General features: G+C 41.4%; 1 protein-coding gene across 1 annotated transcript; it reads left to right on the top strand.

Moving 5' to 3' along the window:
- The first annotated feature begins 1,942 nt into the window (after positions 1-1,942).
- Positions 1,943-15,774, top strand: LOC146181679 (lysosomal protective protein-like). Its single transcript, XM_084575531.1, has 10 exons — positions 1,943-2,094; positions 3,969-4,131; positions 5,814-6,059; positions 6,730-6,821; positions 6,957-7,059; positions 8,989-9,177; positions 11,312-11,433; positions 12,638-12,797; positions 13,281-13,373; positions 15,380-15,774. Exons 1-10 carry the CDS (start codon positions 2,084-2,086, stop codon positions 15,449-15,451), a joined length of 1,251 nt encoding a protein of 416 aa, XP_084431657.1. The 5' UTR covers positions 1,943-2,083; the 3' UTR covers positions 15,452-15,774.
- The last annotated feature ends 647 nt before the right edge of the window (positions 15,775-16,421 follow it).

Below are 16,421 nucleotides of genomic sequence, written 5' to 3'. Positions count from 1 at the left end.
TCGTTGGAGGTTGGACATAAAAGAAAATGGACATATGCAAAATATGCTGATTTTTGATGTCATAAAAATTCTTGCGCCTGAGTGCCTTTTCTTGCTCCTTCATATAGAAACCTTGTAGACCGACAATAGGCGAATATATTTACTACCGTTAACGCAATAATTATACTTACCAGCGTCTAAATTGCAACTTTCTTCCGCCAGCGTAAATATAGCCTTGCCTATTTCAGAAACTCATGAGTTCATCATTTAGAAGAAATAGCAAAATGAAAACATGTGCACCACAAAGGCTATTTTCTTACGATTTCTTTACTCTCCGAATAAGTGCTCGGTTATTTTGGAACGCAATTTGCTATGTCCTAAAATTCGGGCTGCATTTGTATCTAATACCGCTGCGTTTGTATGACAATACCTTTCTGGAGTGGAGATAAAGTTGTGTTCTAACAATAAACGAATATTAAGACCAGACGCATTGCACCAATATTGCTGCTCTAAAGACTTAACAGCAGCGCAAATTGAACATCCCGGATATGGAATTTTGTATGACTGGGAGTCACAAGTCAAAGTCACAGTATGACCGGAAGTCATAGTGAAAAAAGCGTAGGATCCCCGTAGTTGTTGGTGTTACAAGTCTGGAAATTTGGCGAGAATCGGTTTTCGGTGAACGGGTCCGCGTAACTTGCATTTACGACACTACATACTCCATGTTAGTAATGTTTAGTGAAGAGTATATCACTGCACTATGACCGCTGTCCCTAAGAGACAACAACGAGGAACGAGTCTTGATTGTGAGCGTGGATTCTGCGTAAATGTACTAGTTATTCTTACTAAAAAAACACTGAAGGTAGCTCCGTCAAATTGGAGTTTTTAGAAAGGTTTCATTGTCTTTTGCATACTTTTGACGTTAGCTTCGAAAAATATGGAGGTTTTAAAGCTGCGCGCTAACCAATTGAAATTCTTGGCGTCATTACTAAAAATCTCGCGGTACGTTGTTTTCATATGAAAGGCGGTGCAGCGTAGACTCTGAGAAAAATACTAGAAAATGATGTGGAGGTGTGCCAATTACTTGCGAGATCTGCCCTTGGTATTTACACCTTTATCTTAGTTTGTCCTTTTTGTTTGCAGTTTTTAGCTTTCCGTTTTCTGTAAGTGTAGTCGCTTCTGTCATTTGTAAAGGGCAACGTAACGATATAGGTTCGATGCTATTTGTTCCTTGTGGTTCTTTATGTTGAAAGTATGCGCCGGAGATAGAATCAAAAGCAATTCTCAAGCTGCTAAGGTGCCTCGGCACTTCGCTAGGAAAACGAACTCTTATCTCACCAGAAGAGGCTAGTTTATTAATTCATGCCCCGTAAATTTGTGACCACAGTGTGACGTGGAAGTATAGCAGGTACTTTAGCATCGGATTGACAGCATAATATTAAATCTATACAAGCCATTTCTAAGTACAAAGATAATTATGAAGCTGATATAGATAATTACAAGAAATTGACAGTATGCCACGCACAAATCAAAGCATCAAGAAATACGGCTGCTTGTTGTCAGTCCGGAGTATCGCCATTTGAAATGAATTAAATGGGAAACAGGCTTGGGATGTTTTTCGGCGGCGATAATGGAAAAAGAAGGAAGTGAACCGAATTTGAACCACACCGTCGTCTGAAACTGAAGCTCTTAGTTAGGGCGACGTGACGTGACTTGTACAACATGTCAGCCCCCAAGGGTGCAAAGAGAAGTGTGTACAATCTAATATGCATAAACCTTTCCAGGGTTAAAACAATATCAGGTAAACAATGTTCACGAACACACATCTTTGTTTCAAGTCGAAGTATGGCTTTGCATTCATTTTATTTTGATAACTTATCAACCCATCTCTTCAATACAAATCTTGTCGCTTAGGGTGTGATACCTTCTTGACTTTCTTGCAGCCATGGCACACTGGCCAGAAATTATCTGCTTCTTAACGGCCACTTCACTGGCCTTCTCGCAAGGCCCGCCAGGGGACGAAATCCATTTTCTACCAGGTTTGGCTCAGCAACCCAGCTTCAAACAGTACGCAGGGTTCCTTAACGTAGGAACAACCCGAAAGATGTTTTACTGGTGAGACTTCAAAATACCTATGTGCAATATATCATTACCACCATGCAAAATGACGCTTTTGCACTTTTTAAATCATTCAAATATTTAAAAAATTGCTACCGAGCATATTTGATAAAGCCCGCGTTAAGCACAGGGTGACAGAGTAACACCAAACGCAGAGCGACAAAGGACCAGTCGTGAATGAAAGGTGGGCATATTTTTTAAGGATGTGATTCCACATAGCATCACATTTAAAATCACAGCATGTACATAGCTGTTAGAAGCTTGGCAAAAAAGGAAAAAAAAGGAACGTAAAACGATTACGTGGCAATTGGAAAATCACATAACGATTAAGGACAATTTAAAGCTGCCGCTGACAGCGTGTTTCACCTGCTATTAGGGTTGTTTGGTGCTATTGTGGTATTACACGTCCACTAAAGTTAACGAAAGCAGTTACGACTGAACTCACTCTGATAAGAAGGCTCGTTTTACAACGTAAGCCTATGACAGCACACCTCCACAAAGAACATGGATTTCTCGTGTCCTCTTAAAGCCCTTTTCTGTTCAACCTTTTTTTTTTCTGAATCAGTAATTTCTTTTGCTGACTTAGAACCCGATTACTATTGTTTGTCTGAAATGCGCGCATTTACTTAATCGAAGAGGTTATGAAAAAGTTTCTCCGCTGTAAGTTAGGGCTGTGTCTCGTCCCTTTTTCCCCGTTATTTGTGTAGGCGTATTGTCTTAGGTTTACTTAATACTGCTTACGTGCTTTAAAGTCGAAAAGAAGCATACCTGATTGTTATCTTGGTTTCCTTTGTTTTTTTACTTCCTTTTTTCTTTTTTTAACGTTATATGCTATCACAACGTTTTGATGCATCGTGTATTCACTATGAATCTCTTTCATCACCTTCAACCTAAGAACCTTCATAGTTTGTGGATAGCGTGGCCGTATCGACATTCGGCTCCAATGTTACTCTGATCCAAGTTGGCCGAAATTTTCTCGAGTTTCACTACGTTTCATTGATTTGAAGCTTACTGTCAAATATGGTGTAAATTAGAAGAATTTGTCCGGTCACTATACATCCAAAACCTCGGTACAGATTTAACCATCTTAGGAGCATCTGATCGCATATTGAGTTCACGTATAACCTGTTATGATATTCTCTCGACGCCCAATGCGCTTAATCTTAGGCCTGACGTCCTCTCTGACCTTTCGTAACACTAACGGAAGACACATTTCTCATTTCATTGAGGTTTACGTTGCTGGCAATAATATTTATAAAGGCGGTGAAAAGCTTAAAATTATGTGCAAACTAATGTTTCTCTAGTTTGCTTCCGAGGCTAACGCAGAGGCTGGCGACGTTAATGTTGTGCGCTGAAACTATAGGAGAATTCCCTTCGTTACCTCACAGGCGCTCTGTTTGTTAAATCCAAAAAGACTCGGGCCCTGTGGGGCACTGTACTCGAAGGCTGCGGAAAATTCGATCACCTTAGATTCTACAACGGGCATAAACATCGCTAGCTGCATCGATGCCTTCGATTTCTTTTCCAGCGAATAGAGGCCACCATGGGCTGACATTGCGCTCGCGTCATTGTGTTTAGCAGTCGAGTATTCTAATTATTGAGCGACAGGAATTAGTTTTGAAGACATTTCGATGTTTAGTGCTTTGCTTTACGAGTAAAAAAGAATCAATCAGTTTCTTCACTTCTAACAGAGACGACACACTCCTCTTTTGAAACGGTAAGGCCGCTTTGTACGCAAATATTGTTTTGCTTTCTCGTATTTTCGCAAACATCAGATTTTAACGAAAGAACTCACTTTAAAATCTGACACACACTCTTTCTGGCCTCGAAAAGATTTTGGAATGATTGAATCTAACTTCGGTTTTGCGCAGGTTTGTGGCAAGCCAGGCTTCCCCTGACAAGGACCCGCTGATGCTGTGGCTTGACGGGGGTCCAGGCTGCAGCTCTATGGTTAGCTTGCTGAAGGAGCATGGCCCATTCCGAGTGACCGATAATGGAAAGACACTCACTGCAAACCCATATAGTTGGAACAAGGTACAGATTCCTTGATACGAGGTGTTCCCTCTCCAAATTTCGCCGCCGAAGTGGTCTGCTTCTAAAGGGCTTGGCTCGGCCCCAAGCACTACTCATAGCCCTTCGCTCTGAAGACGAAACGAAATGGCGTTCACGTGCTGTGCGATATCAGTGCACAGTAAACCTCACCAGCTGGTCGAAATTACTCCGGAGCTCTCTCCTATGGCACCGCTTTTTCTCTTTCCGCTTTCACTGCCACCTTCTTCCCTTCCCATAGGGCGCGGCCCAGGTGTCCACATAAGTATCACATATACTGCGCCTTCCCTTTCCTGTGAACTGATTATTATAAATTTTATTCAGGTGTCCACAGACAAAGTTTGACGACAGAGCAGTTTTTGTTTCCTGTAAACCAATTAACTTAAGAACCGACAGGCCGGCTCCAGCTTGCTGCCCGGTATGTATGGAAGCCAAGTTTTGCACAGGCGAGTTCTTGATCAGGACATACGAGTACAACTCTGTTTGCGACACATGTTGCACATGATTCCAGTAATAACCTCCTTAAGTACAATAAACCATGATTTTCAGTCTTCGGGTGAGAAGTTGTGGAAAAAAGGGTGCACTAAAATGCCACGACCAGGCGTGAAACACGTCATCAGCGATAGCAAAGCGGCGGTTAGGAATTTTAGCAAGGGTAGAGTCAGCAATCGTGCTGCAAAAATTCGGAACGAGTCGTCTCTCGCCGAAAGCGTGACCATAATCTGGATCCCAGCACACACCGGTCTCGCCGGCAACGAGGCTGCCCACATGCTCGCCCGCTCCTCGCTACCTCGGGGTGCTGCGGACGCCTCCACAACATCTAAAACCAAAGAATGTATTGGTACGTTTAGGGATGTAACCGACAACCTGAAGAAAGACCGGGGGATATATCCGCCACCGGTTAGATCCCTGAGTAAAAAGGAATCGTACGACTCGAGAAGACTCCAAGCTCGAAATTTCTTTTCGCCCCTGTGGAGGAGTTGGACGGGTGCCAGAGGGCGGAAGAGGGACGGTGCAGAAACCGAAATTTGTAAATTTTGAGGCCACGTGGCAACATTCGACCACATAATATGGAGATGCGTTCGTGCCCCAGGGCGCAACGCGATTAAAACTAGCGATGAATGGGAGACCACGCTAAAAAGCTCCGACGAAAAAACACACCGATTCGCCGTCCGCCTGGCGGCCGAGGCTGAAGACCTCTTCTCCTAGACGAGGCCGGGTTCCCTCTGGCCGCGATGTGACAGACTGCCTCCCCGGACGCCTGCGTGCGGACACGTAGGTGGCTGCAGCGCCATATTCGGCGGAAGTAAATGTTCGTCCTTGCTTCCAGATATACCGGCAGTTGCCTTTTTCATAATATTCGCGCTGATCCCTAAAAGACCTTGTTAGCTTTGACGCAAACGCAGAGGGCAAATGTAGCTGGACGTTGTTGAGGTGAATAGCTGGTAATAATTGTTTCTGAAAATTCTTTTTCTGTGGAAGCTTTCAAAACGATGTTTCTATGAATAAGCTTCTTTGCGATTTATGATCTCGGGCGTTGACTCAAGCTTTATTTTTTAGATGTAGTGCAACGAAAACCTTTCATACCAGATATGATCTCAAATGAGTCATCAAATTCCGCCTTTAACTTTGCTTCCTTTTTTTATTAAGTTCCTTTATTTTATTAGGTTGCCAGCATGTTGTACATGGAGGCACCGGCTGGCGTCGGCTTCTCCTACGACCTGTCGGGAAACAACACAAGTGACGACGACTCCACCGTGGACGACATTCAAAGGGCTCTTCTGGATTTCTTCGGAAAGTTCCCAAGCTTGAAGAGCAATGGGTTTTATGTCGCTGGCAAGGGGACTGCAGCTACGTACGTTGTCATGCTCGCTTCACGCCTGCTCAACGATAGCCATGGAATTAATCTGAAGGTATTTCAAATTTTCTGTATACGGTGCTGAGAGCTGAATAATTTGTTGCCGCAGCCATTACTATGAGCATGTATAGGACCGTTTGTAAATGATGCTATTGGGTTTTATTTCACACGTCTGTACAACAACTTGATTCGAATAGCTGTTCGTAAACGGAAACTTAATCGAGTATTTTTGAAATATGTGAACTACGTAGCGTGATATGTGAGATAGAATACATATATTGATTTTTAAACAAAAGCAGCTTATGGTTACAAGGTAAATCTAGATGACAATATTGTGTTAATACATTTAGGTAATAGCTACTTTCTGAAATCTTTCTCTTTCGGAAGCTCATCACCTTATGTCCAGCACCTAATAGATTCCCTAAAAACGTCAGCAAATAGTTCTGCTTCAAGCAAAACGGAAGCAGTATTGCGTTTGCCTTTAGCATCTACAGCGGCAACATCAGTCAAGAATACAACTCACTTTAGGATCGACAGGAGGCGAAAGTCGACGTGGAGCTCCATTTTCTATATTTCGAAGTAGACCTTGAAACCGCTTATGCGTTTGCAGTTTGAGTGTTTTTATACCGGGGAGAAATATAGAGAAATTTCCTGGGCATCTGATATGGTCCATCTGCATGCGCAGGCAATAGAAAAAGTAATCAACCCTGCCGTTCTTTGTCTAGGGATACGCCGTCGGCAATGGAGCGCTTGACTTCCGAATAAACGGAAACTCTCTGTTGCTGTTCGGCCAGTACCACGGAATATTGGATACGACGTGAGTATTCACCATGAAAATTACTTGTGAAGCTTGTATTAGAAATGTCCAATGTTATCTAACTGTTTTTAATGCAAAAAATAACAACTGTTAAACTGAATAATCACTGTCTTTAATGTTTCGGTTGTGAGGCAGGCTGTGGAACAATCTCCTCTCATATTGCTGTAATGGCAGCGCATCTGAGGAGACGTGCAGCTTCGTCGAGCCACCTTTCATCTCCCTGGAGTGCGACACTGCAGTGCGTATTCAAAGCATAGTTTTTTCATACATTTAGTTTGAAACAAATTCTATATTTTGTAATAAATTTCGACATTTTCTATCGGGTATATTTTATTCCATGAGTAGGATTCATTAGTCCATGGCTCGAGACAGGACCCTAATGGAGGGGTATATAATCTGCTAAATTTGTCCGAGAGTCGTACGGTAAAGTTACGTTCATTTCAATGACTATTTATGAGCAACTGTTTTAAATATTCACTGCCTCGGCTGCTTTGACAAATCATACCAACATTAAGCATACATGCTCTGCAAGTTTCCTTTCGATGTGTGCGAAAGATTTTTTGTACTAGTCGCAAAATTTATAAACAGCGGGTTTACCAAAAGGATCAAAGATACAGCAACATGTCCTGTGTACGTAGGAAAGTGAACATTTAAATTAAAATGATAACACAAAAACAAAACATTTATGCAACTGTGGCGCAGCCGCAGCTGATACTAGTTCAATGTCAATAGAGACGCTGTTTCAAACGGGGGCCGCTCTGATACACATCTCGTACGTGACCACCTCACATCACCTTACGTCCTCAACAAGTGACTGATTGAAAGTTATTTTGGTTCTCACGAGCAATCTGTTGGGCTGAGATATATTTTTATTTATTTATTTGTAATACTGCCAGTCTCTAGTTGAGACCATAGCAGGTGGGCATTACATTCATAATATCGACAAAATGATGAAGACAAGAATTAAAGCAGCTCTACAAAAATACAGCATTAGGCAGTTCTTAAAGCACAAAAAACTGAAAATGTGTTATCAAATTCGCACAAAGAACACACAAATAAAGAACACATACAAGTTCAAAAACGAAACAATGGGATAACAGGCTGTCGACTGCGTTAAACAAGCGAGCGAAAAAAGAAAGCGAAATTTGTAACCGAATAAGGTCAGCTCAATCTATAATAGATTTTGTGACCAGAAGCATTTTCATGCCTTATGCCGAAATAAGCGGGGACCCTGACTAACCGCTACAGCGAAGCAGTTAATTTTTTACAAGAAATAAAAGGGTGCAACCGGGAGCAAATTTATATGGATCCAATGTACTTGCCTGATCGTCAAGTTATTACTAGTTTTTTTCTCCAAATAAAAAAGCGCAATTTAGTGTTATTGTACATTCTGGGGTAATATTTGCATTATATTGGTGCTGTCAGCAGCAAACGCAGTGAGATTCCGCCAACACTCATATTAACCGTTCTTTCTTCTACCAAAAATTGCATGACGCTGCCTCATTGACCAACATGTTAACAGCGACATCATGCAAACTTTCTCTTCTGATAACCAAGCGACGGCCCATTCATCATATGCTGCAATTCTCATTGCCGACTAATTTCAGGAAATGGCATTTTAGTGAGGAATTATTACTTCCGGTCCACCGGAGGCTTATAAGGAACCTGCGCTACAAAAAGGAACCGTGCGCTAGCGTCTTCCCTTGTTGCGGTGCAATTAGAACAACTAACATTATTACTTATTCGGCATGTATACATCGCGTTCATCGTCCCCCTTCCAGGGAGGAAATTCTTGTTTATTGAAAATATGTCCTCTCCGGAGCCGACCACATCCAACCTATTTCCGTAAACCTGTTTGCATTTCTCTTGACAGCCCGCCTTCATTGGCTTTTGCTGCCAGCCATTGACTGATTTTAAGGAATCATTTGTTATTTTACTTTGTCATCATATGCCCCATTACTTCCTGATTTCAGCTTGCTGTCATTAAGTCAATTTCGCTTCAAAATATTTTGGTTTGTTTAATTGGCTCAATGATTCTTCTATCGTTTTCCCCAAATTCTTTAAAAGGAAGAATTTCCAAATACAGCAAATACGCTACGACTTAATTTCTTTACCTTACAAATGTGACACTAACGATCACTCTCTGCTCTGTGATCCTGATTCCCAGGTTGAGGTGGCAGCTCACCTTATCATTGAAAAGGGGCTCAACAACTATGACCTGTTCGATGTGTGCATCGGCTTTCACCCTGACCAGAGTGGTAGGAGTATGAATGGTGCCGAACGATGGAGCTGGGCTATTTCACCTTACCGTAGGTCACAGGAGTTTTTGCTACGCAGCCTCAACGTGAGACCTTCTGTAAGTGTTATTATCGCACATCTCAGTCTTTCCAAAATAAGCAGCATTTACATCGGTCAACTTGTTTTCAATCAAATCACGCGATTGTCCTTCAAACTTGCCGTCGCCGAAGGGCAATGTTCGTCCCATCCGATTCCTCGCTGAACAAGATTGACTAAAGTATGCGCTGAAGAGTTTTTATTCGAATCGTGATGAGAATTTACTACACGATTACACTTACGAACAAAATGATCGAAATGGGTGAACGTCCGATCCACCTAACTGCTACGGCTAAAGGTTACATCCGCTGGGGCCTCCTACCAGCCTCACTTAATAACAAAAGCTCTTTTTTTTTTAGCTCACTGTTTCATACAAATCCACATAATGCACAAGACTTGTTTGATTCAGATGACGCCGTTGAGGGCTTCACTACTAAATTTATTAAGTATTTCCTCTAGGGTTCAGAATCAAGAAAAAAGTAAGGAGATGCAGGCCCGATTTATTGTACTGGTTTTAGTTCTAGCTTCTGGTGTGTGCCGGTTCTGAGCTTTTCCTCTAGGCTTGGGACAGGGCGTATACTACAACGGGTTTCTTACTAGAACTCTGCTAACCCAAAACTAGATCACTCTGTGCCGTGAAAACTTGAAGGGCGGCAAAATCTCTTTTCAAATTTCGGAGGTCACTCTCCTTGAGTGAGATAATTCAGTCTAAAACTCCGATACCTCAAAATTAGTGGAGGTTGTCCAGCCCATGTGTCTAATTTAAAAGAGCTGCGAAATATCTTAGTTGTGTTCCTGCATAGCTTTTTAGCAAGCGAAAGAAAAAAATGGGTCCATAAATGAAATAATACTTGTGTTTTGACTGATTTTGCTTTGGCAACTTGCGCTGCAATCTGGATTACTTTATTTTGTGTGCCGTGGGTGAAGAATACATGAAATCGCAACTTAAAGGGTTAAAAAGCGCATAGCGCCGCCATAACAACAAAGCTGGAAGTCACGAGTCGGAAGAAGCCTCTACACTGAACCTAGACATATATATATATCGATTTTTACTTATCACCCGGCGTCAAAAGTTAACGGGGCACGTGAATCACAAAAAAAAATGCGAATTTCGTTTCAGTCGTAGCATGTAATGTGATAACCAAAAATGGTTATGAGCAGCGGACGCCATACTGCGCAAACATGCGGACTGCGTTGTATTGCCAGGCCGAACGCTACAAACCTACACAAGAACAGGCTTTGTCTTGAAGTAGCGTGAACCGGGTATTTAGGACGCGGGTGTACGTCGTAACAATGATGTCGTAACTTATGCAGACGCTAACACCCACCAAGAATTTTGCCAGATTTTGTTTATGCCATCGCTCTGATTGGCAAAGCCTTTGGTAAAGTCATCGCCACGTGGTTTCGCGCGGGTAATTCAAAATCAGCCCGGTGCAGCGGCCGCAATGCGCCACTCTGCCCGGCCGGTATTTCAAGGTCGCCTGTCAACGCAGACAGTAATGGAGCCTGTGGCCGACCATTATCTCTTGGAGAGCTTTATACTAACAAAAATCGCTGGGTTTAAAATGGTTGGGGTCGAGCCTAGGTACTCGTGTTCAATAGCCGAGCATCTGACCACTGAGACAAGATGGCGGGTGCTTTCGCTTGTTACAGCAAGGTGTAAGTAGGCATAAACATCTCCAGTTTAAGGTGGCGGCTCCTAGAGGGCGCCACAAGTAGGGCTAAGCTAAAGGTTAAACCTGCAAACTCTGCAATCAGGCGCGTCGTTACGCTGGAGATGATAGCACTGGTCAGAGTTAAACCTCCTGAAATATTTTTTTCTTATATGGCCTTTACAGATGACGCCACATCCACAGCAGCAACTGCAGCTTCTTGTGTTTCGCACTATAATAGGTTTAACCTAGCTAACGCTTTCCTTTTTTTTTCGTTTCCCGCTCTATGTGAAGCCTACGTTAGCTTCAGCTTATTGCACAAATCTGACCTTAGGTATTAGTTGCAGGCGCCTACGCTTACTAACATGCTAATTTGAAGAACTTCTAAAAAGTCCCCCTTAGAAGATTTTAATAAAAACTGATATAGAGTTAATATTTCTGAAAGAATTGAACAGCGTGGTTTCCATCATGATTTTGTCAAACAAAATTTGTTCTACGCTACAGGAAAACTTGAAGTCTAGTCCACCGTGTGTGAAATACGACGACGTCGCCACATACCTGAACCAGCCTGAGGTTCGCAAGGCGCTACACAACGAAGCATCGCCTTTGATATGGACTCCATGCAGGTATGTTCAAAAGAAAAATTGAAAAACATTTTTGGAGCAAATGAAAAAGGCAATTTTGAGGACGCAGACCCCGTCGAAGGAACATGGAAAAGAAGGAAATAAAACAGTTAATGCTAGAGTGAAATATACTGTTCCGAGAAAGCGCGCAACTTTCCGAGCGTACGGTGCAAAGTAACATTATTCAGCATGCAGTTGAAAATTACTTTTCGGGTTTTAAGAACAGGTAAAATTTTCCAATGCCAAACTGTGTGCATAAACGCTATAGGTATGCCGCACTGAGATCTGTATTCGAAATAGAGCTAACATAATTCAGTTTAACCAGACAATAACTATGTTTTCCCTGAAATACGTTTAAATGAGTTCATTGAAGTAGCTGAACCTAATATATTTGTCTTTTCATTTTTTTAATTACTCTCTTGTAACGGAAACCTCAATGACGACACATATTACTACAGACTGTCCTTTCTATCTGCAGTCCGATAAATAACAGTTACAGCTATTGAAACGAAGACATCCTTTCATACGCGGAAATGCTTCTATTAGGTGTATTAGGAATATGAAGCAACCGCTGGACTGTGTGCAGAAAGTGTAAATAAAGAAAGTGTATTTCACCCGAATAGCCGGAGAAAGTCCAGAACTATTACTCTAGCCTGTCTAACCCGGTTGTAGCATTTTCGCATGCTGTGTGTTCACCAGATTACCAGCATCATCATTGTTTCTCTAAGAGAGAACAACGGCCTCTTGTCGATATTGCTGTGGGTGATGGGGACAATCGCAAGCAATGGCAATAATGTAGTCACCCCATCATGTCTATATTTCTAAATTCGAGGCACATTCAGTAAACAATTGCAGCGTGTTTAGAGGTTTATTCAGTGAGTACAGAAGACCGCAGTAGGACTCCTTTGGATACGTTATACGTCTCCTGCAAAACCGCAATGGCAGAATTCAAATGGAACTCTTTTGTGCCGAAGAATTGTTTCTTTTTTTAACTCGCGGAACGGTGCAGGTATGAATAAAATGCTGAAGATGGTTTTATTTCATTCTAATCTATTAAAATAAAGCGTAAATACATTTCTGTTTACTACCTGGGTACTGACCGTCTGTTTGAAATTGTTCGCTCTTTAAAAACTTTGCATACAAGTTGAATAAATTTCATTTTCTCAGCATATCTATGTAACTGCTATGTTCTCTTCGTCATCTGCAGTGACAACCTAACTTACGCCATCCAGCACATCACGTTACGAGACGTAATCAAGAAGATTGTAGACTCGGGACGCCTGAAATCCCTCTTCTACAGCGGGGACACGGATTTGACCTCCAACGTCGTCGGAAATCAAATCTTCGTCGAGAGCCTAGGATTAGAGGTGATGTACACTGTTTATGCATATCGTTGAGAAATGTCCGAATGTACTACGTCGTTTTAAAATGGATACATATTTAATCTATTAAAGCAGATAATAAAAGAAAACCTTGAAAAGATCACAAACAGATAAGATGGTTCGTGGTACAGTTTATGGAGACAGAAGTCTTTTCATTTATTAGCAATGTTTTTACAAGACTCGAAAATATTGAGCTTCAGTGCCTGACCCTAAAACTTGCGTTAGCTGGCAATAGCTTAGAAATTATTCATTTGTTCTATCCACAACATTCTCCTTTTAGAGCTGAGCACTGGCTGATGGCACCTGCGCTGCAGTAGTCATTTGTTAGTATGCACCATTGTGCCAATTTAATTTCGGAGCGCCTATTGGTCGCAGATTTTAAAGCTGAGATATGCTGGACTTTTCTTCAAAACGAATGAGGGCACTTTAGTTTTCCAACACCAGTTCCCCTTATATGACTTTCCACAGGCCCTCTCTGAGTACAAGGTGTGGAAGCTGAACGATCAAGTCGCCGGATACTACCAGACCTACAAAGAAAACGTCACATTCATCACCATAAAGGTAATAACAATGCAGCTATTTTACAGGAGTGTGCCGAGCGCAGAACTATGAAGAACCATCTCTGTTTTAAATGGTAGTGTTTTGCTTTATAAACAGGGCGGCGATATTTCGAATGCCGTGAATGTGTTCCGCCGTTCTACGCAGCCAAAATAGGATTTTACTCTTGGCGCTAAGCAGATTTCTTAACAACTGAGAAGTTAGCATTTTAAGATCGCATTAGAAATTGCATTTTTGAGTTTGAAATGAACGGATAAAATAACACTTCGCTCTCTTGATTGTAACGTGAAAAGCACTGATTGGTTTTTGAAGGTTTCACGAGATGTTTATTTATTTATTTATTTATTTATTTATTTATTTATTTATTTATTTATTTATTTATTTATTTATTTATTTATTTATTTATTTATTTATTTATTTATTTATTTATTTATTTATTTATTTATTTATTTATTTATTTATTTATTTATTTATTTATTTATTTATTTAACAATACTGCCGCTCTCAACCGAGAGCCTAGCAGACGGGCCAAAACATACATGTTATGTTACAAGCATACAATATAAAAGAAATGAAAGAATTCTAAACAGTTCCAATAAATGCGGACAACAAAGTATACATTTTTTGGGAAAAACAACCGAACAATACTCGCAACAGTATGGCAGCATTTCATAAAAAACAAACAAACAAAATAAAAAGATAACAATAGTCGGTGTACCCCATATTAATCCTACGAATTGTTAGTAACGTGTAAAGGAAACCGGGAATAAAAGTATAGAAGCATTAATGGTCTCTTGTGATTAACTCTAGTCGGGTTAAACTGCGACAATGAATTTGTATTTTTTAGAGATGAGCTTAGCTGATTCCATTCTCTAATCGCGCGAGGAAAGAAAGAGTACCTGAATGCGTCGTTAGAAAAAGGGTATTCTGTTAGCGCATGCTCGTGGTGGTGCCGTGTTATTCTAGACTGTGAATACGATATGTACGTAGTTGTATCAATTTTGTACTGGCCGTGTAGTAGTTGATAAAGAAATTTTAGTCGGGCTTGTTTTGCTCTGGTCGATAATGTGTTTAAATCTGAACGAGCTAAGAGAAGGGAGGGTGAGTCTGTACGCCTGTATTTGCTGTGAATAAACCTTGCTGCTTTTCTTTGCACGCGTTCGAGTTTAGCTATAATAAGGAATGCGACGAAGCTGGACGCATTATTGCATTATAATGTTTAAAGTCTTGCTATTGTGACGTGCTAGTGATGATGCCAAAGACAGAAAGGAACGAGGTTTATACTTCCCTGAAATAATTCTTTATTGAGTTGACTTACGCCCGCTAAAGAACTAAGCGAATTGGCGGCGGCCGTAACAGGAAATGCGCTCGTCGTTCGACGAAGTACGAATACAATTTGCATTCGACAGTGCTCAATTTAAAGTCGACGCAGAAACATCTACACAAACCAGCCACAAGATACTGGAAAACTCCGGAACATTGCTTAGCTATTCAAGACACTTTCCGGACCTCATATTTTAGGTATGTGGGCATCGTTTCTTCGCCTATAATAGCGTCACATAATAGGCATTGCATATTGAACCGGAATATTGTCTGACCAGTTTACCTCGCTAAAAGCTATACTCCCACCCCTTAGACTAATGCACGTGAATACTCGCATATATATTATCAGATCTGCTCGACGTTTCTTCCTACGAGCAATTGTTTATACTCGTAATAGTGAGTCCGGCAATAACACGTGTATCTAGCAGAAATTTGGGCGAGTTGGTGGGTATTTATTTCGCTCACATACGGGAGATATTAGGATCGACCCCTGGTGGCACCGGGCACCTACCGGGGTTCTAAAGCATAAGAGCTTTCCCATGGCCTGGTGCTCGGCATTTCTGTGGTGATGTGCTCGGGAAAAGGGTCACCGGTAAAACTGCGTTGTCGTCTTGTTGCGCTTTGAGCGAAATGAACATACGTGTTTTTTCCCCGGGAAAGCCTCAAGAATATGTTCCTTCTTCTAGGGAGCCGGACACCTGGTAGCTCAGAAAAAGCCGGAAGAAGCACTCGCCGCCATTTCACGTCTCTTGATATAGGCTGCAGTTTGAAGAAGACAGAAAAAGAAAAAAAAACACATGCCATTGAGAGGAATAAACACCACACGTTGTAGCTCTCATTGAGTGCACGTACGAGCGTAATAAAAGAAAAAAATATTGTTTTCTTTTCTTGTGCTGCTGTACCCGCTGTTTTTCGTACCCCTAACCGTGCATCAATGATAAAGTGTTCTTTCTTAAAGACTCGTTATGAAGGATGTCTGTTTGAAAGCGAAATGGTTTGACAAACCCAGCCTTAAATATATGAAACTAGAGAGCTCTGCACCTCGGCCCGCTGAATTATGGGTCATTTAAGTAAACCAATATCAATAACGGCTGCTTCTATTTTGAGTAAATAGGATGTCATGCACAATTAAAGTATAAGAACACGGAAGTTTACATTCATAAAGTGTTCAGGCTATGGGTTTGGTAAAAGGGTACATCTTTTGTTTTAATCAATGAAATAGAGCTGTTGTCTTGTCAGAACGCTGCTTATTTTCGAATTCTTAAACATTACTATTTTCTGCAAAGCCATATGCAATCTTTTCTTGTGCAGTAACCCCTTACTGTAAATTGCTGCTTAATAAAATGAACAACACCTTCGCTCTTCGTCGCTGCAGATGTGTTCACAAAACATTCATTATGCACTGTCCTCCTGATTGCTATCGGCTTCCCATCAGCACCATTGACTTTCAGACTTGGACATTCGGTACCTATCATTGATCTCTAATATATTGTTTTTGTGTCTGCGGAAGAAATGTGTTGTTTAGGGAAAATGTTTATTTCACTTTGTAGGTCCATTCCCGGCTACCAACCACAGTCCCCTGTGAGAAATACGCGCCACCAGAATGCAGACATGAGCGTACAATAATGCCTCTTCCTGTGTGTCTAAGCTATGCTCGTCTTGAGCGCATTGGATGACAACTGAATATTTGTAGCGCTTTTGAAATTTTTCACGCGCACAACAATGAAT

Source organism: Amblyomma maculatum, chromosome 8 (assembly GCF_055883805.1).
Source record: "Amblyomma maculatum isolate TAMU_Amacu chromosome 8, ASM5588380v1, whole genome shotgun sequence".
In the NCBI taxonomy this organism is placed as follows: Eukaryota; Metazoa; Arthropoda; class Arachnida; order Ixodida; family Ixodidae; genus Amblyomma; species Amblyomma maculatum.
This window is presented reverse-complemented; position numbering and strand designations above follow the sequence as displayed.